At 41.5% G+C, this 26,160-nt stretch overlaps 1 protein-coding gene across 4 annotated transcripts in view; it reads left to right on the top strand.

Moving 5' to 3' along the window:
• Window positions 1–26,160, top strand: part of CLCN4 (chloride voltage-gated channel 4) — a 41,811-nt gene that overhangs the window by 9,788 nt on the left and 5,863 nt on the right. The window contains exons 2-11 of one of the 4 annotated variants that reach the window (XM_030476141.1): window positions 2,604–2,755; window positions 3,076–3,175; window positions 8,276–8,463; window positions 13,567–13,689; window positions 15,257–15,463; window positions 15,556–15,636; window positions 16,152–16,697; window positions 18,820–19,006; window positions 21,506–21,904; window positions 25,531–25,747. In XM_030476141.1, coding sequence (XP_030332001.1) covers window positions 2,612–2,755; window positions 3,076–3,175; window positions 8,276–8,463; window positions 13,567–13,689; window positions 15,257–15,463; window positions 15,556–15,636; window positions 16,152–16,697; window positions 18,820–19,006; window positions 21,506–21,904; window positions 25,531–25,747 — 2,192 coding nt within the window. In that variant the 5' untranslated portion in view covers window positions 2,604–2,611. The other 3 variants (XM_030476143.1, XM_030476144.1, XM_030476145.1) reach the window with 3 other exon arrangements.

Below are 26,160 nucleotides of genomic sequence, written 5' to 3'. Positions count from 1 at the left end.
AAATCCAGGTCCACTTGCAACTTCAGCTCCCTACTGTCAGCCACAGCATCCCACTTTCAGACTTTCATTTCCCTTACGACATGTAGGAGCCTGCTCTCCTCTGTTTGCTCAAGTGCTGCTATTCTCAATTGTCATTCCTCTAAACTGCTGCTTTTTAAACCGCTTCAATCCTGTGGCAGCTTATTTGTGCTCAGCAGTGCTGCGTGGGACACCTGCTCTACATTTGGTTTCCTTCCCCAGGCTGCAACTCCTTTGCTTGACTTTCTTTGAGACAAACACGGCACGGAGCTTGGAGATTACTTGATTTCCTCACTTAAAAGGGCTTCTACAGCATTATAATGGTGACCTGCTGGTTGCCTGTAAGATAATGCTTTTCTCAGCTGCTTATGCAAGCACATTGTCTGTGTTTTCCAAAAAGTCCTAGCTAGTGGAGTGCAAAGTGCAGGCACTGACAAAGCTGAGTATTCACGCTTGTTATATCCCTAAAATCCCCACCAGGGAAAAAAATTAAATGGAAAGGATTCAAGTAAAGCAGTTGAAAATGGATAGAAGCGGGGGGGTGGGGGGTGGGGAAATGGCAGTAAATAAAGGGGGACAAGCAGAACAGCAGGGTGTATGGGCAGTTGATTAAAAGCTTATCTGCCACAGTTTTGCCAGTTCCAATTACAGAATCGGGAAATTTCCTCCCGGATTCAAAGATCCAAATTCTTTACTCATGAAATTGCTGTTTCCATACCTGTAGTAGTCGTTAGTACCATGCTAGCCTCATCAATGACCTGCAAAAGTTATCTTGTGTCTGTAAAGGACCCTACTGACTCTGCAGGGTCAGTTCGATAAACCCCCTGAAATCTGTACCTGTCCCCATTTTTTCTTACATGTTTTATGTGTTTTGTTTTTTGGTTCTCCCCACCCCACCCCCCTGCCTTGTAATCCTCTGTTAGCTGGGGTTTTGTTGGCTTGCCATTTCGGGTTACAAACCTAGGTACTCTATGGAAGACTGTTTCCCAGCCACCTATTTTACAATGGATGGTATTAATCGCTCTCTAGAGCAACACTTTGTTAAGTGATGTAGAAGCACACAGCTGCCTCCTCCAGCTGCCCCAGCGCAGGACCCTCCTGCCCAGCTACTGTCCCTGTCCAGAGCCTATCCACACCATGGACCTGGGGTCTCTGCCCACACTGGGGGCACAGCTGCCACTTTCTTATGTGCGGGTTCAACCAGTAGCAAACCTGAGCATGTATCTCAGAGGCAGATGCACTATTAATAGCTCTTCAATTGGTGTGAGCGGTGAGGTTTGTTTCTTGTCATGGTCTCCACGCTTGCTTTGTCAGGTCTGCATCTCTGTGTATTTTGTTTCCAGTTTCCCCTGTTTTTCCATATTTTCCCATATTTCCCATAATTTCCCAACTGACAAGGTTCACAATCAGACAACTTTGCTGGAACAGACATTCTCACACTCCCACGTGCCCTCATCAGTGAGTGTGACTGACCAGGTTTGGTTCACATCTCCACCTCCCTTATTATTTGTGTCAGATTTGTCCCCCTGTATGTTCTTATTCAGGCTTCCTCATTTGCTTATTATCCCTTGCTACACTGAAAAAGTCCTTGACCTTACCTTTGAAGGAGCAGGCGCTCTCCTGCCACACATCCTTACACACGTCTTTGTCTCTAGAGACAGCCTAGGTAGTTCTTACAGTCCAAATACCAAATGTTCCGATGGCCAAAGTTAAGTTAGATGAATCCAACCCTGTCTGCCTTAACTACTTCATTTAATAGTTTGTCATGCTACTAAGGGGTCTTCTCATTGGGAATGATGTCAGCTATTTCTGGAGCTTGTCATCCTAGTGACTACTTTGGGACCTGACATTTAAAGGAGATAGTAATTTTTGCACCTAGCCAGATGTTGCTGAGCTTACAGTGGGAAAGAAAGGTACGGTAGTTATGAGTTAACTTCTTCATGCTTTGCTTGTGTGGACCGCATAAACAAGGTATAGTTTCCAGGGCTGCAGAGCAATGGGCATCTATGTTTCTCTGTTTTAATATCTTATTGTATGTGTTATTAATATATTGAGCTTTGCCTTCTGAGCAGTCGAAGAAAAGTGGATCAGCGCAGGGAGCTTTGAGCATGCAAAACTACACAGCACTACAGTGTTATGACTAATGCCGCTGTGTAAAATCTGCAGTTCATGACGAATGGTAAATTCTACTGTATTTGTTTTCTGAGCTAGTGAGCTTGCCTACTTGGTGATCTCCCTGCAGGCAGGGCACTTCCTTCAGCATGGGATGAGGATGTATCATTGCAGAAACAGCTCAGAACTACCCTGGGGTTTGGGGCTCTGTTTTCAGGAAAGCTGGTATTCCTGCACTTGGATCCTGTGATTTTTGTGTGTGCTTTTGAGGGTTTGCTCAGCTATTGAAGTGGTCTTCAGCAAAACACTTTTTCTAGTGGCAATGCATAGATTTCAGTAAGTGCCCACCAGGACTGCTGACTCAGGCTCTCTTGACTCTGTGGTTTGTGGAGGTATTTTGGAAAACTTGGTTCCGAAAGTCTGGCAAAGCTGCATGAATTTATTGACATACTTGTTTTTGTCTCTACGTACAGACCCTAATATGATCAATGCAGGAGACATGAATGGTTCTGGCAACCTGATGGATTTTCTGGATGAGCCTTTCCCCGACGTTGGAACTTACGAAGATTTCCACACCATTGACTGGCTGCGGGAGAAATCACGCGACACTGACCGCCACAGAAAGGTAAAGGTGTCAGGTCTTGACACATCACAGCCCCTGGGTTACAGCCATCCTGGTGGCAAGAAAAACAAGCAGTTCTCCAAAGTTACTGCTTCCTACCTTGTTGTATGACTCGAGGAGCACTTCTAAAAGTATGGATGTGGCATGTCTTTGGTTTGTAAATAGGAAAGGGCTTCTAGCAACTTCATCAGCAGAACATCTCTGAAAAATGATGGAGTAGAGAGTAATTGTGTGCACCTTCAAGGAGGTTGAATATTTTTTGTTTTAAACATTATACACTAAAGCTGTGTTAGCCTGTATCTATGTCTATATTTTAATTTCAGATTACAAGCAAAAGTAAGGAATCCATATGGGAGTTCATCAAGAGTTTGCTGGATGCTTGGTCAGGATGGGTTGTAATGCTTCTCATAGGACTTCTGGCAGGTATGTGTGTGTTACCATTGCAGTTATGCCCAGAACCATCTCACCCAAGTTTGCCATCTGCTTCTCTTTTTGCTTCAGTGTCTCTCCACTGATGTTTCAAGCTGAAAAGACAGCTATGCACCCTTGCAGTTGTAATCCTTAGTAAAAGTACCCACTTGCCAAGTCTTCTGAGGAGTGCTGACCTAGAAAAAATGTTATGCACCAGTAGAGGGATTTTTCTATTGCTTTTGGAAACATGCATCTAATTGCTTTACACTCGATGGGCTATTTTGACTTCCTGAATCTTAGATTCACCAAAGTCAATTTTATTGTTAGGATTTTTTTCTTGTCTTCACTTACTTTAATTCTGCAAGTAGATATTATAATGTGGGGAAAATGTTGGTTGTAGACACTCTAAGGGGAGCTTTGTAAATTGCGATATCCACTGGGTTATCTTCTTTATATATGAATGAAGGGAAAATACAGTTTCAGACTCAGTTTCAGATCTGCTTCCAGGCCAGACAGACATTACATATTTAACAGCCTGCTCAAACTCAGATGGCAAATTCATTAATTTCCCAAATTTCTCCTGTCTTCTGCTCAGTTTAGCACATCTTCCAACTTGGAAAGCTGCACTTCTCCTACCAAGCTGAAACAGCTGCCATTTCTTATGCTTTTTCAGTGATGTCAGAGTGCTCCAGTATCATGCTGCTTGGTAAAAGTATGATGTGAAGTTTCAGAATCTCCATGTGGTGTGAATCTCCTGCTTACCAACTGTCAAGTTAATATGTTTATTACAGTTGATCAGCAGCCTCAGAAGTACTGGGCAAGTCCTTGAGAAAACGTTGCTGAAGTGACATTTTTGGCAAATCATGTGATTTTGTAGAGATAGATATATTTGTTTCCACAAAAGCTTTGATAGGAGGCTGAGATCGGAAGAGAATCTAATAGACTGTGTACTACCAGGACTGCTGAATCCTGCCTGAAGGCCAGGATTAGCCTTGGCTGGGATGGAGAATTATGCTTGAAATAAAGTTAGAGCAAGCCCTTGAGGGCTCTAGTCACCTCTTGCAAGCTTGTCAGTAATCCCCTCACTCGTACGGGGAAGTTGGTATACACTCACACACTCTCATTTTAGTAAAAATATCCCAGAAGGTTTGTTTCAGTTCCAGTTTGCAACCAAACCTCATGCTGAAATCCTCAAGGTTGTTGAAAGCCAGAGTTGCTGACCTCTGATAAGCCCTAATGCTGCCCTAAAATATGTCCAGCTTGAGAATGGAGGTCAAGGGTAAACTGCAGCTAAGATATGTTAGCTTTTGCAACCTTTTCAATGACAAGGATGCAGAGCAACGTGGTTTGCCTCAAAGGGTCAGGCCTATTTAGTCTGTTTTTAGATTAGGACAAGGACTTGTGTGTCAGCTAGACAATAAAGATTACCTGCATGCTCAAGATCTGGGCTGAGCCCTGTAGACTTTCTCTGTTTACCATTGAAATGACATGTGCTCTATGCTTTCAGCATTTCTGGGGCAGGGCAAAGATGGAGAGTCCCCATCCCAGCCTCAGCAAGGGGTCAACACACCTTTGATGAGCGGGGGGGGTTACTGGTGTGTGGATGAGGTTTCTTAACCAGGTTTGAGGAGCGACAAGATGAGGTTGGTGGCACAGTCAAGAGGCACTTCATATTGTTTCCTTGTCTACTTAAAATATTGCCTGCTCAGAGAAGCTGGCCTGCCACATGTGATTCCATGGGGTTGCATGGACCAGACTGGCTCCTCCATGGTCCCTCTTGTCCTGCTGCACAGGCAGAAGCTACTGCTGCTCCAAGGGAAGCTGTATGTTTTTAGTGACACCAAAGTATATTAAAAAAGTAGCAGCAGCCATGTGGGCTCAGACCAAAGTTTCATGAATGATTGTGCACACATAAATTAGCCTGAGTGGAGCCCCTGGCTGCAGCTGCAGTCTGACACAGCTAGCCCCCAGGCTCTTTCAGAGCCATGTACCCCCCGGGCCTCGAACCCTCAGGTGCTACATGGAGGGAGAAGATGGTGTATGACACTGTCAAGTGGCTGGAAAGGCACTAAGAAGCTTCTGGAAATGAGGTTTTGGGAGCCAGACCTTGCTCATTTCGGGAAGGGGGAAAGAGCAGTAATGCTCACAAATGCTGTTTGGTGTGGAGACCATACGAAAGCTGCTCCTGCTATGTGCCAGAAAAAGATGCTGGGCATTACCTCGGCCTGTGTCTATCAGAAAGTTTACACGCTTTCTGGAGAAATACAGAGCAACATATGGGGAAATGAACCTAAAAATTTTAGGTGTGGGTGCCAAATTTTTAAGCACTCATCTGTAAGGAATTCTGAGTTTCTACTGTGGCCATCCTGTCAGCAGACTAGTGGGCATCCCTCAACCTAACAATTATTACTAGCCAACTGAAGGTATTTGCTATTTATGGATCACCAAAATAGTCTGTGTTTTCTAAATTACGTGACATAAAGTACTATCATGCTAATGCTGAAATGCTCTGGAGCTGGGGGTGCCAAAATCCCCTTTGCAATTCGGTGCTGTGCCGTTTGGGTGATGCTGTTTTCTCGCACAGGTGCATCAGGAAAACTATGTTTTCAAAGCAAAGATTTAGCATTATCAGGGCATTGTAAAGGATAAGTATTGGCCATCATCAACTAAAGGAAAAGGAGAGATGCAAAAGGCTTATACCTAAAATGAAGTTCAGCATTTCCTGGCTTTGGAGTGCTTTGTTGTTTTTCATTCCAGGAAGGTTACATAGAAGGGAGAACAGTTCAGTTTCTTTGATGGGAGAAGTAGGGAGACAAACTTATGCTTTATTACAGTGTAGACAGTCACGGTAAGCACAAGGAAAGCTTGACTTTTTGAGGTGCTGAACAGTCTGCAAGTCCCATTAATTTTGCTTAAAGTTGCGATGATTCAGAACTTTGAAAACTTCTAGTGCTGGTCATGTGTCTTGTGAAGGGTTCACTATTGCACTATTATCTTGTAAATGCTGGCCCTCCCCTCTCAATATTTTTTTCTCTGTAAAGCATGTGTAGTAAATTGCATGTTGCGTTTTCCTCCTTATGTGGATCCCAAAGCATTTGGCAAAAGGGATTAGATCAGCTGTAAAATTAAGCACATTTTCCTAGAGGTACTGCAGTGCATGTGAACTTGTTATATTAGAGAACTGAATTCTTGTTCGCCACTCTCTTTATTAACTTTATTGGGGAAAATATTAAGTTTATTGGAGAAAAACATTCAAAAACCTGCCTGCCTTTGCACCTTATTTGCACTCTATGTAGCATTAATACTCAGTTGCTTGGCTAAGTGTGATGTGAGCTTTGAAGATTGGGTCAACTACAGAGGATGATAAAGGTCCATTGAGAGATGCAAGTGGCACAGCATTTGGTGCTCGTATCCAAGGGATGAGGATTCATTGTACAGTTTCCTGAAACCTTCAGAAAACTGGAGGAAAATGTAGAGCTTACTGCAAAGCTCAGTAAGCTGTGCATGCTGACATTACCGGCAACACAGTGATTTATCATCATCTTAGAATGTGGTTCTTTGTTTCCATAGAGACCTGGGAAAATGAAAGACAGTAAGCAAGAGAAAAGCAAGGTCTTCATGAAAGCAAATCAGCATAGACATCATTACTCCCTTCTGCAGGCTTTTTTGGTGATCTCGTCTAGTGTATATCTTAATTCTTCAGATTATTCCCATACAACAAAAAGACTTCACTGTTACCCTGGTCACATTGCTGGTCAGTGTGGGGATAAGGATCTTTCTTAAGGGAGTAAGAATATTTACTTATATGTAAGCCTCTGTGAACACTGGTGGCTTTTTTCTGTTCTATGGAATAAAAGACAGGTTACCTGTGCCTGAATTATTTGAAATGGTTTTCTTTTCCTCTTTCACAGAAATGAAACTCAGAAAACTTTAGTTCCAGGTCAGATAAACTGGCTCTTGAACCCACCTGTGTGTCCCAGCTGCTAGGAAAAAGAGGAGCAACCCCTACCACTGCTTCATGTAATTGCATTCTTAGCAGGAGCCACAAAGCTAAAAGTTTTGGAAACATTAAACCATTTTGCTTTTGCCAAAGCATTGTTTTTCAGTGGTTTCGCCCCAGAAAATTATTTTCAAATCCATTACTGGTTTCCTGAAATTTTATTAAAGATGGCTTGCAAAAATAATGATGACTTCTACTTTCCACTGTCTTATGAGAGGAGTCTGGAAAACCTTCAATCGGTGGCTTAATGCTTTGCAGAACCCCTGGTCATGGGGACTAAACACAGGTCTGCCGTTCTGTGTTCTGGCTGCTCCCAGCGTCCCCCTTCCTGCTGGTGCTGGGTTCGGGAGGACACATCAGATCCCGGGGGCTGGGAATTGCCGCTGGTGAGCAAATGCCCTAGAAAAATAGAATTTTCTTTTCGTCTGTCTGGCTCCAGCAAGTTTTCCCGTGTCTGTGTCCAGTGGCCACCGGGTGTCACTGTAGCTCTGTATATACGGGGAAAAATCTGAAAGGAGGGTTAGTTAGCTACCGAAAGGATTTAAAGGGTAATTTTATTCTGCATTCTTGGATTGCTAATGAATGTACACATCAGGAGCCCGATTCCATTAAGTTCATAAGTCAGAATTTGGCATCCATATTGTTTCTGTACTGAAATCATCCTTCTAAAATGTTGCAGTAAGGCTATAGGAAAAGATATGTATTCTCCTCCTCTCCTATCCCTGAAATATAGAACGTGGTTTGAGACCTGCAGCTCAGGATGTATATAGAGATGCTGCATGAAGTCCTCCTTATCTCAGTCAGTACCCCTGCCTGGGATAGACTGCATGATCAGGCCCTGCACCACTTACGCCTTCTCTACTTGGCAATCAGTCAATATGAAAATGATAACATTTAAAATAAAAGCTGACGAGAGAGTATTGAAGGTCAGGCAACAAACTGGCTCGTTTTTTGCATGCATGTTATTGCCCTCCGTTCTTTGGTATCTTCATGCTTTCTTTGCAGCTGCTTCCCCAAATCATGGGGTTTTTTGCTGTTGTTATAATATTAGATTTATTTTCCTTGCAACTTGATATTTTTTAATGCCACAGTTTCTGCATTTCTTTTCCCAGGCACATTAGCCGGAGTGATAGATTTAGCTGTGGATTGGATGACAGACCTGAAAGAGGGTGTCTGCCTGTCTGCCTTCTGGTACAGCCACGAGCAGTGCTGCTGGACGTCTAATGAAACTACATTCGATGACAGGGACAAATGTCCCCAGTGGCAGAAGTGGTCTGAACTTCTTGTAAGCCAGTCTGAGGTATGGGAGACCTGATTAGGTTGTGGTCACAGCAGACCAGGCAATGCCTTTTTGTCCTACTTGCTCATGTTCTCTCCAGAGAATTGCTCTGAAAGAGAAAGTAATGAACTGAGCATGCTGCAAAAAAAGACATTTCCACAACCATTATCTGCTTAACTTGGAAGAGGTTGTATTGTTCCAGTGTCGTGTATGATGGAAAACTGCAAGATCGCTCTCTTTTTTTATCAGGATTGAACCAAAAGTGTTTCATAACACTCATAATCACCAGGGGACTCGAACTGCTATCCAATTTTTGTCTTTTAAACACTATTTTATGGGACAAAAATGATGATCCCTGACAAATATATTTAAGAGGAAATGTTTGGGATTGCAGATGGTTTTTACATATTCAAATACTGTGAGTAGTAGTGGGAGCTGCATAAGGTCTGCATGACAAAAATTGAATATGACATGGAGGGGGGATGAATGTGGCTTTGAAGAGAACTGGCTTAGGTATGTAATGTGGCTTTTAAAAAAATATCTGGTAATGCAGTTTGGTCAATAATAGGAGAAGAAAATATGTACTTCTGTGGTATAAATAATCTCCAGCCAGGCAATTAAAAAATGGGTGACTTGCAGAGGTTGTCTCGGATCTTCCCCTAGTGTGGATGTAGTCTGGTCCTGCAGAATGAGGCACCTTCATCACCATACAAGTTTGTCATTCATATTTCCTTCAGTGCTGCTTTAGGTTTACAGTACAAGCAGTGTCTGTGAATATGTATAGCCCAATTTCCATAGTTCTGAAAAGCCATAGTGAAAGTAGTGGGGTGCCGACTTTTCCTGAATATTCCCACCATTTAATCACAGGCAAAAATCTCTCTGCATAGCTGCCAGTCCACACCACCAAGCTTCCCTTTGCCAGAGGCTTGCTAGGTTCACGCTAGTCTTCATCAACAGATGGTTTGGGTGGTTGTGTCTGTAACAGTGAAGAAATATTACCCTGGTCTGAAGTTGCAGGGCTGGGGACGATGTTGTAATTTAAGAGGACAAAAATATGTGGGAAGGGGAAAAAGAAAAGACTGTTAAAATTGTTATGGGATTTGGAAATCCTGTGCATATGTTTGACACACTGTTACTCTGAAAGGCTGGAATACAAAAACGGAGCATATCTTTCAGAAAATTTATTGCTTTTGGCTGCTACCCGAAATCAACAGTCATGACTGTTGTATGCTGTGGCCTATAGGGAAGGTATCACCTAGGAGGGCACTGTGAAACTTTACTATGTTCACACTGCGCTTCTCATGCCCTAGTCATAGTGAAAAAAAAAGGTTCATCTGTTCAGCTTGGCTTAGTTTTAGGCTCTTTCTCAAAACAAATGGGCTTCTAAGATCTGTGTGTTTCTGGCTGCCATGGCCCAATGAATGATATAAATATTAATAAGACAGCTATTGCTGTTACATTGAAATCACAGGCAAAGCCCAAAAAATGTAAATATGGAAAGTAAAAATACTGTTCAGTAGCAAAAGTCTTACGATTTGGAAAAGTTTCGCACGATTCCTGTAGCTGTAGAGGACTCAAGGAGGGACCAAAATACACTGAATTTGACTGAGTTTCAGGGTAATTTTCCCTTTTTTGTTTTTGTTTTGTGGGTTTTTGTGGTTTGGTTTTTTTTTGGTGTATATTGCTTCACTTTGTGCCCGACATTTGCATAACAGCCCTTATAAAACAGCAGTGGACAGAAGGACTAATTTGGAGCACATTTTAGACAAAAGCTCTTTAGAACAGTTTCCCTAAAGGTACTTTGGTCAGAAATGTCTTCTTTTTTTATGCATGACTCTGGCTTTGGCTTATCATAGCCAACTAAATGGACATTCTGAGGAGTAAGATTTAGATCAGTTCTTCCTTGTGGTTTTGCTGACTTATGGCTGTGATAAACCATGTACATATGTTCTGACTGAGAATTGCGACATTTGCTATGGCACCTCTTGGAAAACATTTTCATTCTAGTCCTATAAAATGAGCCCAAAGCAGTCTTGATGTAAATTATTGTGGAAAACATAATAGCACATCAGACACATACCTGGCTAAGTTTTCTCCCCCAGTCACTGTTTATTGGTGAATTATATACTTCATCCGTCTGGCCCTGAACTGCTTTCAGTTCAGTTTCAGCAAGTAAGTGGGGTTTTTTGATGCAAGAGAGTTTCAAACCTTCGTATTCACTGGAAGAGTGAATGTGTTAAAGTACATGAAATGCCACCCACTTCAGCTAGATCTCTAGCAAGTATCTGGTAAAGTGAACCTTCCCCTGTTCTGCAGATTCAGCTAGGTCCCAGCCTCAGCTTCACTAGAATTGAGAACCACATTTCTGGTGCCTTACAGCTACCCAGGGTAAAGGAAAAGACTCCAAGTCTCCAAGGAAAAGACTCCATGTTTCGTGATGCTGGATCCAGCAATGGACTGGATTCCCATCCCAGGGCTTCTGGATCTTCTGTCATGAAGCTGAGACTTGCAAGACAAGGAAACCCCTTTATACCTGGGACCCACTTCCCAGTTTTGCAGCCTTTAATCTCTCAGTCTTACTGGCCTTGAGGAGACACATTGCTGTAACGTCCACAGGAGGGAGTCTGCAAACTGTGAGATTCCCCGGCCGAGTTACAGTAGAGCTTTGGGCCTCTGGAGAAAACAAACGTTAGGTGGCATCCTGAGGGATGTGGTTTATTTCAGCACTCTGAGTTTGTGAGGGTAGTTTTCAGTTGTGTTCCGTTTGTACCTAAACTGGACTGACACCAAATCTGAAATACTGCTTGGTCTTGCAAACTAAAATACAACATTCTTCTCAGTTCCTGTACTTGCTCTATTACTGTTTTTGCCAGGGTGAGTCCTTCCAGCCACTAGTGTAGTGGAAAAGGTCTTGGCAGGATCATCTTTACTGATGAGATTTTTTGGTCTCCAATTCCAGTGTACATGCCTAAGACTTTTACTGATTCAGGGCCTTAGTAATGAATGGCATGTAGTGAATGAGAAATGAGCTGTTTGCTGCACTGAGTTGCTACTACTACTTCACTTCCCAAAGGTGTTTTTTTTTTTTTTTAATTATTATTAATCATTATAAACTGCTGCAGTTGGACCTGCAGAATGCCAGATATCTGGAAAATGTAACAATGAGATTTGTCCCAATGGATAAGACTGAACTCACCATATAGACTCTTGTGGGGTCCTGCCACAGTGCTTTAGGTGTATGTGTGATTGCAGTAATACGTTGATGCAGTTTTCATCAGATGTGAAAGAAGAAGAAGTAGTAAAAAGAAACAAAATTAATTTGACTCCAGTGAATTTAGAAGCAAAACTACAGCTTTCACTCAACGTTGTAGGACCAAATTGTTGTAATGGCGTTGGTCGTCTTTGGAGTTACTCCAGGTTCACACTGACAAGAGAATTTTGCCCTGGGGCAACATGTCCAGAGTTTTCTCTAGAAGAAGAGTAAATATTGTCATAGCTGTTTGTAATTGAAAGGAGAAGACATTCATGAAGACAAGACTGTCTTCAGCTGTAGCAACAAAGATCCATGGTTGCTACAGACAGACGTCAATCACTGTAAGTGTGGGATCCATGACTGCTCATTCTCAGGGCATTGGGGGGTGGCATTGTATTGCTGCTGTTATTCTGCTGTTATCAGCAAAGCCTGCTGCTAACTTCAGCAAGCACAAGAGGACCTTAACAAATTGCCCTTCTTCCAAATAAATCCATCAGGATAAGTGGTTCCCTTACTGTTTTTTCACTTGGATAGAGACCTGGAAAATGAGGCTAGCAAGCATCCGTGCTGTTAAAAGTTGATTTCTTGCAGGTTTGCAAACAGGGAGTCTTCTTAGCTCTAGATTTTTTATGACTGGGAACTGGGTTTGGCCAGCTCTGTTAACTGGAGACACAATACATCTGATTAATGCCTGTTTTCCTGCTTGATTTATCATAATGTTGATATCCAGGCTGCTGTCCTGCAGAGCAAAGACAGGGGCCCCCATGTTCTTGAGCAGCTGGGATTGCATCCGGTAGGAAGAGTTCACTTAAAGGTGAAGGATTCATACCAATTCATGCACTGAAGTTCATCTTGGTTTTTATTCTGTAGCGTCATGTTGCTAGAAGAGATTGTTTGAAGACCTAATCTCCTTAAAAAGGCTTAATGTGTATCAGTTTGATGCCTCTGACTAGATTCTATTTTGTCTCTGTAGGTAGAGTGTTTGAAACGAATCTAAAAAATTACGCTTGTGAAGAAGGAGGGGTTCTAAGGCAGATTTTAACAACAGTTTTGACTTGACCACTGGAGACAGGTAGAAAGCTTGAAGGTCACAATTGACTATGCCTTCACTATGGCACTGCACGGCCAACCGTTGCTAATGATCATTGGCATTTCTATTCTGTCAGTGAAGTAAAGCTATTCAGTTTGAAGATAGGTTTTATTATTGATGCGAATGCTTTTAAAATATCATGGCAAAAATGACTGAGATGTGTCTGAATGGGATCTGCCAACCTATTGTGTTTTTAAATGTTTTTCAACCTTATCATAGATAGCATCATGTAGAAGGAAAGGAGTTGTTTATGGTTTTACCCTTCCCATTTGTAAACCAAACTGGCTACTGATACACACAGGGGTGTCATTTTAAAAGATCAGCATCTTCATGGAGAGCTGACCATTGAGTATCAGCCCTCACAAAAAGATGTATCAGGGTCTCATCCCTGCCACCCACCGTGGGATGAACACAGCAGATTCCATCATTAGGTGCTTTTTTATCACCAATTATTTTTGCCCTCATGACAGATTTGTTTGACATTTTGCAACTTTTTGTGGTTGGCTTAGTTTTTAAGTCATTGAAAGAGATTCTGTTTAAGGTGTTTGGGTCCCTTACAAACAGACTGTATGGACTGGGCAAGGTATATGTTAGAATGCTGCTCTTTCCATGAGCGATAAAATTGTTGGACTGTATGAAGTCGTTTGTCCTTCCTGAGGAAAAGCAGCAGCTATCATGTAAATGAAGAGACCAGGTTCCATGCCATCATAATCCCTAGTACAAGTGTGAGTTTTACCAACCTGCATTTGTCTAACAGTGTTTGTTACTGTTATTTTTCTAGGGTGCAAGTGCTTACATTCTAAACTATTTTCTATACATTATGTGGGCTCTATGTTTTGCTTTCCTGGCAGTCTCCCTGGTAAGAGTGTTTGCTCCCTATGCCTGTGGCTCTGGAATCCCAGAGGTGAGTTTCTCTTTGTGGGTGGATATCCAAATACCAAACAAAACAAAGAAATAATAATTTCCCACCTTTTCCCATTCCCGAACTGTCCTGTGAGATAGAATAGGAACAAGAAGATTATCTTTCTATATCTCATCTGCCTTCATTCCTCTAACATGCCTTTATGGTGCTTATCAAAATTCTTCATAGTAGAAAATGTTCAGATGCCACTGTGGCAGGTTAATGCACATCATACTTTCTTGCCAGAGCTTGAATTAAAAATCGGTTTGTGGACTCCAAATTTTTGTGGCTGAGACACATACTCACTGTAAGATTCTACAGAATTTTCCTTGGATTAAATTACTTGGGCCAGTTACAAACCCAGTCATTTTCTAGGCTAGGCTTTAAACAAAACCAAAATAAAATGAAGAGGGAGGCTACAAAGGTAAAGTTTCCTAAGCTGCTGAAGATGCAAGATGCCAATCATTTGGAATGCCTGAAAAGTGTCTGGCTTTCATCTTCTGCAAATTGTGTCCTTGTAGACAATGTTATGCTGTCATGCCAGCATTATGGCAGCCAAAAATCTTACTTGCTTTTCAATATTTTACATATTGAGTGTCAGCCCATGTTTAAGCTGTTAAAATGAGGAATGCTGTAATTCAAGCAGCATAACTACTCAAGATTTTTTAAATCAGAGCAGTCTTCTATTAAAAGTGCAGTAGGATTGCTGGGATTATTAGGAATCTGGCAGACAGAATCAACAGCCCAAATTTTAGAAATCTTGGCATACTTTTTTTTCATCTCTAGGAGAAGCATCCAAATATTTCATAGTCAATTAGGACACCCCCTCCCCAATAATTTGAAATATTTAAATAATATCCATGTTTTAAATTAGGCATGTGTGTGTTTGTTACACATTAGATATATTGTGTTTTTAAAAACTTTTCATAGTTTACTGTAAATCTAGTTTCTGAGTGATAAATATCTCATGTGAGGTGATGCTCAGTTCCAGCCTGTTCCCAGGGCTACAGTTCAAACCCAAATCCTGACCTGGAGCATGTGTGTCATGCATGTGCACTGTGCTCTATTCTATCCACTCACATGCAAAATTAAGAGGAAATGTGTAAAAATAAGATCTCTTGGACTTTCTTATTTCATAACACTTGCATGCTTTTATGGAATGGCCATTCCAAATACTGAGAACTTTTTTTTCTCTCTTGTTTTAACTGCGAAAAGTCTGTGATTGTTTATTTGCTTTTTTTTCTGCTTTGTTAAAGTTGAGTCTAGTTTAACTCTGATCCGTAAGCCAAGGAGATATGTAAGAGTTTCATATTTCTATTGATCTCTGTGAGACTCCTTACCAAAGCGGGGGACCACCCGTAACAAGAGTAAAAGTGTGGTCTGCTTAACCCCTGCTCAGATATCGCTGTGGGAAAGTTGCCCTACCTACGGTTACTTTCTCTCCCTCACTGTCTCTTTTCAAGCAGTCTGCAATTTCTTTATTTAAACTCCACTGGAATTTTAACTCCATTTGCAAGTTCAGAGTAGAAAAGGTTTGTTAAGCTTTCAACATGTTCTTCCTGCTTTCCAGATAAAAACCATCTTGAGTGGGTTCATTATTAGGGGCTACCTGGGAAAGTGGACACTTTTAATCAAAACAGTCACCTTGGTTCTGGTGGTATCTTCAGGCCTCAGCCTTGGCAAAGAGGGGCCGTTAGTCCATGTGGCCTGTTGTTGTGGAAACTTCTTCAGCAGCCTTTTCTCAAAGTACAGCAAGAATGAAGGAAAGAGAAGAGAGGTGAGGTTGGCTCCCATCATCTCTAGTTTCCCTCTCCAGATACTTGGTGTTTCAAAGGACTCATGCTTTGTATGTAAATATTTGCCTTGTAGGTGCTTTCAGCTGCAGCTGCCGCAGGAGTTTCTGTTGCCTTTGGTGCTCCAATTGGAGGTGTGCTTTTTAGTCTGGAAGAGGTGAGACCTTGCAGTTTGATTGCTTCAATAAATATATTTTCATTTGATACCTTTTTCTAAGATTCCTCTTTATTTTTCAAGTACTTACATGCTTATTTTTCTTCTGAAGCAAAAATCTTTGATTTGTAGTAATAAGAAATAACCAGGTATTTTAGCCTAACGTGAGTAGAGCAGCAGCACTGGCTTTCTGGAAACAAACGAAATGAATCAATTTGGAAATGTATCCCTGTGCTGAGGTTTCTTCAGCTGCCACATGGGCTGAGCTGTCGAGCATCCTTCTTATCATCTCTAGCTAGCAACTTTGGATTTGGACTTACCGGTTTTTAACTGGTTGCTGCTCCCTATTTGAAAATGCCTTTTCTCATACCTCTGTGAAAACGTTCTGGCTGTGGTAAGGATTAGTGCTCCCAGTAAAGTCAGATGTAGAGTCACAGATGAAACACATGGTGATGGTAATTAAAGCAAACATCCTCTGTCACACTCATGAAGTGTTTACGGTCTCTGCTTGGTTTTAGGTCAGTTACTACTTTCCTCTGAAAACTCTTTGGAGATCGTTTTTTGCTGCTCTTGTGGCTGCCTTCACACTGAGATCCATCAATCCTTTTGGAAACAGCCGGCTGGTCTTGTTCTACGTGGAGTACCACACCCCTTGGTATATGGCTGAGCTCTTCCCCTTCATCTTGCTCGGTGTCTTTGGCGGCCTCTGGGGGACCCTCTTTATCCGATGCAACATTGCCTGGTGCAGGAGGCGAAAGACCACCAGACTTGGGAAATACCCAGTCCTGGAAGTCATAGTGATAACAGCTATCACCGCCATCATCGCCTATCCCAACCCCTACACCCGGAGGAGCACCAGCGAGCTGATCTCGGAGCTCTTCAATGACTGCGGTGCACTGGAGTCCTCTCAGCTCTGCGACTACATCAATGACCCAAACATGACCCGGCCAGTGGATGACATTCCCGACAGACCTGCTGGCCCTGGAGTTTACACTGCCATGTGGCAGCTTGCCTTGGCTTTGGTGTTTAAAATCGTCATCACAATATTCACTTTCGGCATGAAGGTAAACTGGGGACAGGCGCAGAAGCTGTCATGAGCACAAGGCACAGATTTGTTGCCTTCAGCAGTTGTGGTCTGTCTGGCAGGGCTTGTGTGCCTCTGACCTACACATAGCCATGCAGGTGTCAATGAGATGCCTGCTGGTTCGTCTGCCTGCCAGTACCTTGCTCTGTGGGCCCATGTCCCAGCAGAGGGATGAGCCATGCTTTTTCACTTTCTAGTCATCTGCAGTTTTATTAAGTGAAAAAAAAAAGAACCTGGGTGGGAATTTAAATCCGTTGTTGCCAATAAGCAAATTCAAGATGATTCCCACTGCAGTAGTCTTTCAGTTCTCTTGGGGGTATGGACTATTTACATTGCTGTTTGTCTTGTTGAATTAATGTGTTAATGTGCCTTAAGGTAGCTATGGTCAGGGGAGTGAAAGCTTTAAATTCACTGATTTACACATTTAAAATCTCAGAAAATACAGAAGTAGCTGAAAAGTTCTATTTTTTAATCTTTTTAAACACTGTAGCTTGGAAAAAGGAGGGAATGAGTGGGAGGACTGATGGATGCGTGATTTGATTATTCTGGGTTTGCAACCTTTTCCTTCTCCTCCTCCTCCCCATAAATGGGTGATGAAAGATCCAAGAACAATTTATCCAAGCTTTCGATATATACAAAACTGTTAGTGGTGAGTTTTATACGTCTGATTGCTAGAGCCTGTATAAAACACATATCTGTCTCTGTACGGTTTCCATTACCTGAGCATTTAGTTCTTGATCTGACTGCAGCAGACAATGGGAAGTTTTTCTAAGTTGTACACTATCTTTTATATCACACTCAAAGCTAAAGCATCTCATCTTTCTTTTAAACATTGTGCTTGAACATCCATCTTTTAGAAGGTGTTTTACTTGAAATATAGTGGCAAGTTGTTGGAGTTCTGCTTTTGTTTTGTGTTTTGTTCCATCTGAGGACAAGAACTACTGGATGGTAGAAGGTCACTCAGGACCAGTGACTAAGTCCTGCTGATTTCCTGAGCAGGGAGAACAAGTGGGAGTTTAAGAGCACTTGGATATTGCAGGTGTAATATTTCTGGAGGAGGTCTTGGAATGAGATGCCCTTCAGTGCAGAAACTGATTTATGGCTGACAGTCAGTTGTTTTGCTTGTTCATTTGTTTAAAAACTTCTGAGTTTGGTTCTTTATTTGATATGTGGTTCTTTATTTACTCTACATATTTAAAATTTATTAGAAGCCATTGACAGTTTCAATTATTCTGCAAAAGAACAGACTAAATATCTTTACCTACCAAATCTAGAAGACTCAATCCAACTGTATCAGCAAAATTAACACTATACGTTGGGGGAGATAGCACTTGCTGTTATCAGCCCTAAGGCCTCTGGGCCTTGCTGAGGTTATTAGTTCAATTCTCCAGGAACCTCAAGGTGTATTTTCAGAATTAAAAAGATATAACCACCTTTCAACTCTAAAAACAATAAAAACTCCATGCAAGCCCTCGCCACAGCAAGGTAATGATTCATAGAGCTTCCTGGAAAATATATAAAAAGCTGAGATGAAGAAATAGCTGTCTGTGGGCAGTCAGCATCCTTTCTCTGAATTTTTATTCTGTATTTGACATTTAATTTAAAATCTGGTCTGATTTAGCCTGAAAGAGTAGTAATAAAACTATAAAGTACTTCATGTGGTAGAGGGGGTGAAATCAAGATGTTATTTTCAGTTAAGCTAATTCTCAAGCCTATGACAGAACCATCAGCAGCTCCCAACTTCCTGCTGAGAAAGCAATAAAGGCAAAACCAAGAGCATCTTGACTTTAAAAGCAGACTATTATTCAGAAACACCATTTAGCTATCAAATTCAGTGTGATGCAGCAGGTAGGATTCAAAATTACATAAAAAAAAAAAAAGCATTAGCATTTTATAAAGCTGTTAATACATATGTAGCCACACAAACTTAGTCACTGCAGAAACCTGTCTCGGACCACAGAGAACATCACTGTAGGCTGCTATAAGGCTAATGTTTAATGAGGAAACGGGGTTTTCTTACCACTAGTAATTCATTATTTGATCAAGAAGTTAATTATTAGTCATTTTTATCAAGGTGCTTATGTGTCTGTATTTTGTTCAAGATCCCTTCAGGCCTTTTCATTCCCAGCATGGCTGTTGGAGCCATGGCTGGCAGGATGGTTGGGATTGGAGTAGAGCAGCTGGCATATCACCATCATGACTGGATCATCTTCAGGAACTGGTGCAGACCTGGGGCAGACTGCGTCACACCAGGACTTTATGCTATGGTGGGAGCAGCAGCTTGCTTGGGTACAGTACCTGCTGATCATTGGTTTGTGCATGAATAGCACTGATGTTTGGGGACCTACAAATTGTTTATGAGGGCTTTGTGTCTGCGTTAGGTGCTAAGTTGGCATTTCTGCACATAATAGGGGTTGAAATCAAGATGTGATTGGCTAAAGCATGGGCAACTTCCTCTAATGGCCTCTCCAGTGACCGCCAGGTAGTTAACAACAGAGAGGCTTGTAGTCACCAATGCCTACTCCTTGTAACCTGCCAAAAACCACATAGAAAGAAAGAAAAAAATTGAAGTTAGGCTACAGGTTTTCAAGAAGGAGTGTTTTTGCTTTTTTGTTTGGTTTGGTTTGGTTTTTTTGTGTTCTTCCCCTTTTGATGTAATGAAATCCACTGTATCTGGACTAAAGCTACTTCCCTGTTTAGGCTGTGCTGTCTCTCAGTGCAAGGAACAAACTTCCCAGTTCTGGCCAAATTATAAGCTACACAGAGGTAAAAATTATGGGTCTTATTTTGGCTGTGTGTCACATATGGCCAACTGGGCTGTATCCTGGTTTAGTTTTGACCATAGGCCAATATCTGATTACATCCAATCAATAGGATTTATTGAATTTAACAGGAATAATCTGTTAACTATGAAAGCAAGATCATTGAATAATACCTGACATATCAAATTTCTAGTCATAGATGCAACAGGAATGTTACAAACGTATCATCTGAACGTGTTTTTGCCTGATCATACGTTTCTCCTTCTGTACTTCTACCTCCTCTGTTGTTGCTGTTCTTACCATCATTAGATGATGAAATAATAGTGGGGAAGCATAAGACGTGATTAATGTTATTGGGTAGATTTGAAATGAAAGATATGTTCAGGGAAAAGCTAGAAAAATTTCAGTCTTGGAGTCTCATATGGGAAAAGCAGGATCACTTGTGCGGTCAGTTATAGAGGAAGGAAGGAAAGGTGGAATTTGCTTGTCTAAATTTAAAGTCTGTAATGTAGACATCAGCATCTGAGCTAGATGTGTTGGTACCCTTTACAGACAAAACAAAAAAATAAGATACTGGAAAGATCAGTCTTATCTGGCAACAGACATCTAAAACCATCTAAAAAATCAGCAGATGAATTTGGCCTCAAAAATGCCTGTTTTCCTCCAGAGATTATAAAGGCAACCTGGATCACCCCTTTCCATGTGAACACCTACAGCAGTGTAGGCACATTAAATAGCTAGGATGAATCTTACTGTCAAAACCAGTAAAACACTTCCTCTTGTCCATAAATGACCTGAATGTTCATAAAACAAATGATGCACAAAAATTTTGGTCTGATATTACATTTGATCTTCTAGTTAGCAATCACTTTCTCTTTTGAAAGTTCCAAATCGAGGTGCAGTGACTTTAATAGTATGGTGAGACATGCAGCAGAATGATCACTGCTCATTCTTAAGCTCAAGACCCGTCTCGCTTAAAGTAAGAGATACAGAGTAAGTGTTAAATGCTCCTTTCTCTAGTATCTGCTCTCAGCTTTTCAGAGTCAGAAGTTTAAGGCGTTCCGCAGACAAAAGTCGTATCCGGATCATCACGTTAAATAATCAACAATTTAATTTTCCTGTATGCTGCTAGATTAAAAGCATCTTTTAATGACCTGTTTCTGATTTCTCTCATCTAAAATGGTGCTGTATTTTGAGGCCTAAAAATAGTAGATTTATTACATTTACCTTTTGAACAGAGGCAAAGAAATGTTACCTAATAATTCAGTGATATATACATACTTGTCTGCAGTTCTGTGATTATTTTTATCCTTTAATGTAAACTGAAGGAGTAAAGAGCTTGCTTATGAACTTAATACATAAAGACTAGGTTGAAAAATACATCTACAAGTCTGTCTACAGCTGCATGCCTAGGTGGCCTCAAACCAAGTTGTATGCAGTTCAAACTGTATGTTACACTGGTATCAAAAACTAGGGTTTAAGCTGTAACATAGCTCTTGCAGTGGCCCTAAACTATCCTTACATAGGATTTTGTAACCCTGTCATGCCCAAAGATAATGATTAGCTTTGTTTCCAGTATGAATGTGATAGGTTAACCAACATGAAGGCCAGCTCCCAAGGCTCCTACCTGACCCATTCATGGTCCTCAGCTGATTCTTGGAGTTATTTCAGAGGGCTAATGGCAGGATTCAGTTTTAGTTTCTCAAGTATCCAATATAGCTGATTTTTTTAGCACACTTTCTAGTTAGATAGCTCAGTCTTTTAGCATTCATCATTTGCTTTTCAGTGTTATCATCTTTGGCTTGAGCAAGTTCACTCAATCTTTTTGATGAAAATTGCAGTAGATTAAAAATCTCTTTCTTCAGTGAGATAAGCCCAAAAATACTTCACTAAGTGTAAGGGCAAAGTACTCAGCATGAATAATCTCATGCCTTTGTGAGTGTAAGACTCAAAAATGTAAATGAGTTGCTTAGTATGTATACTTCAAGAGCACTGAGGGAAACTTGACTGCTTTCCTTGTTGGCAGGTGGTGTTACTCGAATGACAGTCTCTCTGGTGGTGATTATGTTTGAGTTAACTGGAGGCCTGGAGTACATCGTACCTCTTATGGCTGCAGCTGTCACAAGCAAGTGGGTGGCGGATGCCTTTGGGAAAGAAGGGATCTATGAAGCTCACATTCATCTGAATGGCTACCCATTTCTGGATGTGAAGGATGAATTCACCCACCGAACCCTGGCAACTGATGTCATGAGACCAAGGCGTGGTGAAGCTCCTCTCTCTGTTCTGACACAGGACAGCATGACAGTAGAGGATGTTGAGACACTAATCAAGGAGACTGACTACAATGGCTTTCCAGTAGTGGTTTCGAAAGACTCAGAGAGACTTATTGGATTTGCACAGAGACGAGAGCTGATTCTTGCAATAAGTGAGTAGAGTATCAGTGTACTGTATGTTGGTGGGAAAAATGCATGGACTGAAGATGCAGAGCCCCTCACTTTAAAAGCAGAAAGATCAGGTGCCGTCTGAAACAAGTCAGAGAAGTTTGAGCAACTGAATCTTTTGATTCAGGTCATAAATGGCAACATGGCTGAATGGGCTTGCTAGGAGATGTGTGAAAATGTCCAGCTATGTACTGATAACAAAGAAATCAGTTTAAAATAAACTCAGCAAATATTTTAGATCAAAATGCTTTCGTGTTTGAAAACTGTTTCTTTGACATCCACATTTTCCAGAGGAAAAGGTAGTTTCCTGATCAGCTCTAATGAAGAACAATCATAAGATCTAAGGCAGAACTGAGATTTAAAAATCAAAACCTTCTCTGCATACATTAGTTTTCCTAAAATCCCCAGCTGCCAGGGGCCTTTGGTGACCCTTTTTCTCTTTGGTTGATTATGACAGCTCCTGATGTCATACTGTGCTGACTCTGTGATAAACAGTTAATCTTTCCAGTATGGTTTGTGTCTTTGTGATTTAAAATCTGGATTTGGTTTCACTTTTCCAAAAGACATAGTACATGGCTTCAGTACAGGGCAGGGCAAAACACTGGTTTTGTACCATGTTAGCAGCTTTCTGATTGCTAATCCTCTCTCACTGAAGGCCAAAGTTGCTTTGCATTTGTTGCAGAAGTCGTCACTGCTCATTACCACAGAGTAGCTATTGTGTTGCAAAGCTTCCCCTCAACTTGCTTCATAGTTATGTTCATGGAGCCATACACTAGCTCTTCATAAACTATAAAATTACTTACTGAGAGGTAAACATCACATGTGGTGAAGCATCTTTTATTCTCCTGTTCAGGTTCTTATCTCCTGGTCAGCCTGACAGCATCCAGAGATATTGGAGGGATGTCTGTGAACAGTAGAAGACCCACTTGTGCAGCACTGTAGCCAGGGAATGAGATTGTCTGAAAAGCCCACACCAGTATCTCTTCTTTCAGTGCATTATGCCCTGCAAAATGCCTCCTCAGTTCGAACTAGTATGACAACACATAGCACTACATGGAGACGTGCTTTCAACCAAGAAGCCTCAGCTTCTTTCTCTGGCCCAGTACATTGTGCATCGGCAGTGTGGTGGCCCAGGGAATATTCTGCGGAAGTACTCTGCTTCCTTCACACAACTGACTTCTTGGATGAAGGCAACAGCTATAGAGTCCCACATCAAATACCGCTCTGCCTCATGATTTACCCCTATGTAATTTCTTTCTTACTGGGTGGAGAGCTGAGCATGCTCTAGAAATGCATCTGGTCCCTGTAAAGTGAATGGCAATGCCACTTCCAATTGCTCAGAAGCACCTTCAGGAGGACTGTGTCCTTCCACCGGTCCTTATTGAGCAGGTATGCAGGTCAGGTGGGCAGAGTCACCCTCTGAGAATAGGTATCTACATTTTAGATGGCACCTACTTTACAGTTTTGCGGAGGTGCGTATTTGGCCCTGTAAAGCAACTCTTAAATTTGGCCAGCTTCAGAGACATTGTACAAAAGGCAGAGTCTTGGACACAAGCCAGGTGGCCTGTATAATGTACATTTCCCAATGTGGAGTTGAGAGAGCAATGTAGTTAATATAGGCTGTGAACTGTGAACTCCTGCATATGAGAGGCCATTTTGCATTTGAGAGAACTAATTCACTGTCTAGCTATGACAAAAGCCTTCTGCGTAGATTACTTTGTAAAAACAGACATCATCATCCATTATCTTTTTCTGTTAAGCTATGTCTGTTTTTCTTGCCTGCTGACTGCAAAAATGATCTGTTCTTCCCTTTTACCTTTACTCTAACTCTCCCATCCTATGACACTGCATACAAAGTAAGTCCGCCATTTTTCTGATGCCACAGAATTTGCTCAATAGTACTACATCATTCAAATTTCTCCAGAGAGATGTTTGACTTTGAAGAGTGAAGTCATGGCTTTGGCTAATCACTGTTGTCCAGGGTCATTGCTGCCTTGGGAACAGCAATGTGGTAACTGAAATGCTTGGGCCGATTGCTTTGGGTGCAGCTTTGGAAAGGAAATACCTGCCTGTCAAGGTTTTGTATCAAAGAGTGGGAGTTACCTTCAGTTTGATTAATGTTACCTCTTAGCACAGATCATATATCAAAGAGCTATGCAGGCATATTCACACTTGAAATTAGATGTATGAATCAAAACAAGATGAGACAAAGTTAGCATCATTCCTATAAATTGCAAGAGGCCTTGTAATATCTGGGGTGAGAAGGTTGAAAATCATTTACTGTACTGATATTAGGTTTGAGCCAGACCTGCTCCAGTTCCAGAAATATTACAGGACAATGATCATTAAAGGGAAAAAAATGCAGCTGGAACATGTTGGAAACCATTACTGTCTACACATTACAAGTCACAGGAGCAGGTTTCTGCACTTTGATAGATGGCAATGAGCTCCGAGAATATATACACAGGGTTTGAGTATGTCTGATTTGCTGTACCTCTCAAGAACAGGAGCAACCTATATTAATCAAAGATAATTCTTCTAACCATTTCCAAGAATTTATACAAAAGAAAAAAAAAAAAAAGGGAAGAAGAAGGCAGAGTTAAACCTTCAGAGCCAAACACTTGCTTATTCCCCAGATATGCTTATTCTGGGGACAGAGAAGTTGTCTATCATTTGGAAACCCATCTCATATATTTTTCGTGTCCTATAGTGTTGAGTAGAGATCAGGTAAACACTAAAATAAACTCCTTCAATGCTAAGAATTCTTCTTTGACCATACTTTAAAGTAATAGGCTTATATTGTTCATGTAAAATCCAGATGTAGTGTGAATTTCACTTCATAGCTTGATCAGAGTATGAATGATAGCTTTCGAACTTTTGAAAGTGGTCAAATGTGTACCACTGAGGAAAAAATGTATGACTTATTTACTGCTATATATTGTTCCTCCCTTTACTATTTTCCTTCAAGTAAGATGCTATTTTTTTCTGCCCTATTAAAATCTAGATATGCAAACTCTATGTCAGGAATTAAGTGCAAACCCATAAAATTCCCCCCGCATGCCAGAGAGATTTGCTGGTCTAAAACAACATTCACACCAACCTGCATCTCTGGGACTTGAATTGGTCTTTCCCTAGCTTTGTGTTCATAAATCCATTCACCATGCCCAGATTTTCCCAACTCCACTGAGAATGCGTGGGAGCAAACATACTGCTCCAAGCCAGCTGGGACCATACACAGCTGTTGACTTCATTCCTTCAGGCATATAATAGAAGCTTCCGTTGTGATTCTCACAATGGAGGAAATGACATATAATCATCTGAGTTTGACAGAAACTAAATTAGTGATGTTTGTGAATGCAATGAGCTGCATATTTATTCAGAAAAATATTATCCTAACCAAGCAAAAGTATGTGCTTGTAAAAATATCACTAACAATTGCTTTAACGGAACAATGTCTCAAGGAAATTCAAATTTGCTGAGTAACCTGAACTTCTGGGGTCTCGATACATTAAAGACAAAAAGCATCTATCACCTTTGCTTTCCAAAGGAGGGTATTTTTTTGTTTTATCAAACCTAACTCACTCTCTACCTTGAACTTTCTGTTGGACAGAGAATGCAAGACAGCGTCAGGATGGGGTGGTGAGCAACTCCATTGTGTACTTCACTGAAGAACCCCCTGAACTGCCACCCAACAGTCCTCATCCACTGAAACTGCGGCGTATTCTCAACCTGAGCCCTTTCACTGTCACTGACCACACACCAATGGAGACTGTGGTAGACATTTTCCGGAAACTCGGGCTCCGGCAGTGTCTTGTCACTCGCAGTGGGTGAGTAGATGCTGAGTCAAACATGCTTAGAGAATCTGAGATTTTCTTCAGCACAAGTCTTATGAGAAACAGCTGAGGCAATTGAGGTTTTTTAGTCTGGAGAAGAGAAGGCTCGGGGGGACCTTATTGCTCTCTACAACTACCTGAAAGAAGGATGGAGCGAGGAGTGGGCTGATCTCTTCTCCCAAGTTACAAGTGGTAGGACAAGAGGAAACAGCCTCAAGCTGTGCCAGGGGAGGTTTAGATTGGACATTAGGAAAAATTTCTTCACCGAAAGGTCATCAGGTATTGGAACAGGCTGCCCAGGGAAGTGGTGGAATCACTGTTCCTGGAAGTGTTCAAAAAACGCGCAGATGAGGCCCTTCGTGACATGGTTTAGTGGTGAACTTGGCAATACTGGGGTAAAGGTTGGA

The sequence above is a fragment of the Strigops habroptila genome, chromosome 2, assembly GCF_004027225.2.
Source record: "Strigops habroptila isolate Jane chromosome 2, bStrHab1.2.pri, whole genome shotgun sequence".
Taxonomy (NCBI): domain Eukaryota; kingdom Metazoa; phylum Chordata; class Aves; order Psittaciformes; family Psittacidae; genus Strigops; species Strigops habroptila.
This window is presented reverse-complemented; position numbering and strand designations above follow the sequence as displayed.